At 48.8% G+C, this 2,384-nt stretch overlaps 1 protein-coding gene across 1 annotated transcript in view; it reads right to left on the bottom strand.

Moving 5' to 3' along the window:
- SELENBP1 (selenium binding protein 1) overlaps positions 1-2,384 on the bottom strand; it is a 19,783-nt gene that overhangs the window by 7,525 nt on the left and 9,874 nt on the right. The window contains exon 12 of the mRNA XM_017546267.2: positions 991-993. Within this exon, the coding sequence (XP_017401756.1) occupies positions 991-993 (3 nt within the window). The remainder of the gene's footprint in view (positions 1-990; positions 994-2,384) is intronic.

The raw sequence follows: 2,384 nt of genomic DNA, 5'->3' as shown, positions 1-2,384 counted from the left end.
GGAGTGGAATTCCTGAATCATATGGTAGGTGTATGGTTAACTTAAAAAAAAAAAAGAAAAAAATGAGAAGAAGAAGAGAAGAAGACCTAGGACATGGAAATGAGACATCTCTAAGTAAGACTCTAAAATACCACGTGGGTGAGGAGACAAGAGTACCACGACCTGGCCTGTGGGATTGGTTTACCATGGTGTTCCCAGCCCTCCTGTGTGGTAATGTTCCTGTATTCCAGGTAGAGGTGACACATTTAATTTCCTGATATGGTTTGGATCTGTGTCTCCACCATATCTCATATTCAGTGGTAATTCCTAGTGTTGGAGGTGGGGCTTGGTGGGAGGCCTCAAAGGTATTTCAGAGACCTTCGCAGCAGCCCCTCCCATCACAGGCCCAGAGGCCTAGGAGGACTGAATGGTTTTGTGGGCCATGTCCAGGGCTCCCCTGCTCTATGCTGCTTTCTGCATTCCAGCTTCTCCAGCTCCAGGCATGGCTCAGAGGGTCCCAGGTATAGCTCAGGCCACTGCTCCAGAGGGTGTAAGTCTACCTTGGCAGCTTCCATGTGGTGTTAAGCCTGAGGGTGTGCAGAGTGCAAGAGCTGAGGTTTGGGAGACTTTGCCTAGATTTCAGAGGAGGTATGGAGTATCCTGGGCATCCAGGCAGAAGCCTGTTGCAGAGGTGGAGCACTTATGGAGAACCTCTACTAGGGTAGGGTGGAGGGGAAATGTGGGGTTGGAGCCACCACATGGAATCCCCACTGGGGCACTGCCTAGTGGAGCTGTGAGAAGAGGGCCCCTGTTTTACAGACCCCAGAATGATAGATTCACTGCTAGCTGGCACCCTGCATTTGAAAAAGCCACAGGCACTCAACGCCAGCCTGTGAGAATAGCCATGGGGGCTGAACCCTGCAAAGCCACAGGGATGGAGCCCAAGGCCTTGGGAGTCCACCCCTGGCACCCACCGTTAGCACCTGCTGGCAGTCATTAAATGATTTACACTCCCTACCCCCAGGTCTCCTTGTAACAGTCACCCCCAAAATTTTCAGGTTCACTCTGGCCATAAAAGTGAGATTTTGGTATTATTAGCGTCATGTTGGAATCATGTTTGGACTTGCATGGGGCCTGAAGCCCCTTTCATTTGACTCATTTCTCTCTTTTGGCATGGGAGTTTTTACCCAATGCCAATACCCCCATTGTGTCCTGGGAGTAACTAACTTATTTTTTATTTTATAGGCTCATAGGTAGAAGGGACTTGCTTTTTCTCAGATAAGACTTTGGACTTTTAAGTTAATGCTGGAATGAATTAAGGCTTTGGGGATTATTGGGAAGGCATGATTGTATATTGAAATGTGAGAAGGACATGAGATTTGGGAGGGGCTGGGGCAGAATGATATGATTTGAACCTGTGTCCCCAACAAATCACATGTCAAATTGTAATTTCCAGTGTTGAAGGGGGGCCTGGTGGGAGATGACTGGATCAGGGGGGCGGGTTTCTCATGAATGGTTTGGCAGCACCCCCTTGGTACTGCCCTTGAGATTGTGAGTGAGTTCTCCTGAGACTGGGTTGTTCAAAAGTGTGTGGCGCCTCCCCCCTCAGACTCTCTCTCTTGCTCCTACTCCGGCCATGTGATGTTTGTGCTCCTCCTTTGTCTTCCGCCACAATTGTAAGTTTCCTGAGGCCTCCCCAGAAGCTGGGCAGATGCCAGCATCATGCTTCCTATAGAGCCTGCAGAACCATGAACCAATTAAACCTCTTTTCTTTATGAATTACCCAGTCTCAGGTACTTTTTTTTTTTTTTTTTGAGACGGAGTCTTGCTCTGTCGCCCAGGCTGGGGTGCAGTGGCTTGGTCTCTGCTCACTGCAACCTTCACCTCCCAGGTTCAAGTGATTCTCCTGCCTCAGCCTCCTGAGTAGGTAAGATTACAGGTATGCACCTGGATACTTTTTGTATTTTTAGTAGAGATGCAGTTTCACCATGTTGGTCAGGCTGGTCTCGAACTCCTGACTTCGTGATCCGCCTACCTCAGCCTCCCAAAGTGCTGGGATTACAGGTGTGAGTCATCGCACCCGGCTAGGTATTTCTTTATAGCAATGCGAGAGCAGCCTAATACACCTCCCAATAACTGTGTTCTCCTAGTAGTCTTGCCATCAGTGGAAATATATTACACTATACACATCAAAGGTCCTGGGGCCTCCTGTGTGTGATGGAACATATTACATTCTCTTGGGAGTGAGGGGTGAGATTTTAGGTTAATTAAAAGAAAGCATAGGTTAAAAAAAACAAAACAAAGGCCGGGCGTGGTGGCTCAAGCCTGTAATCCCAGCACTTTGGGAGGCCGAGGCAGGTGGATCACGAGGTCAAGAGATCGAGACCATCCTGGTCAACATGGTG

The sequence above is a fragment of the Cebus imitator genome, unplaced genomic scaffold (genome assembly GCF_001604975.1).
Source record: "Cebus imitator isolate Cc_AM_T3 unplaced genomic scaffold, Cebus_imitator-1.0 Scaffold188, whole genome shotgun sequence".
Taxonomy (NCBI): domain Eukaryota; kingdom Metazoa; phylum Chordata; class Mammalia; order Primates; family Cebidae; genus Cebus; species Cebus imitator.
This window is presented reverse-complemented; position numbering and strand designations above follow the sequence as displayed.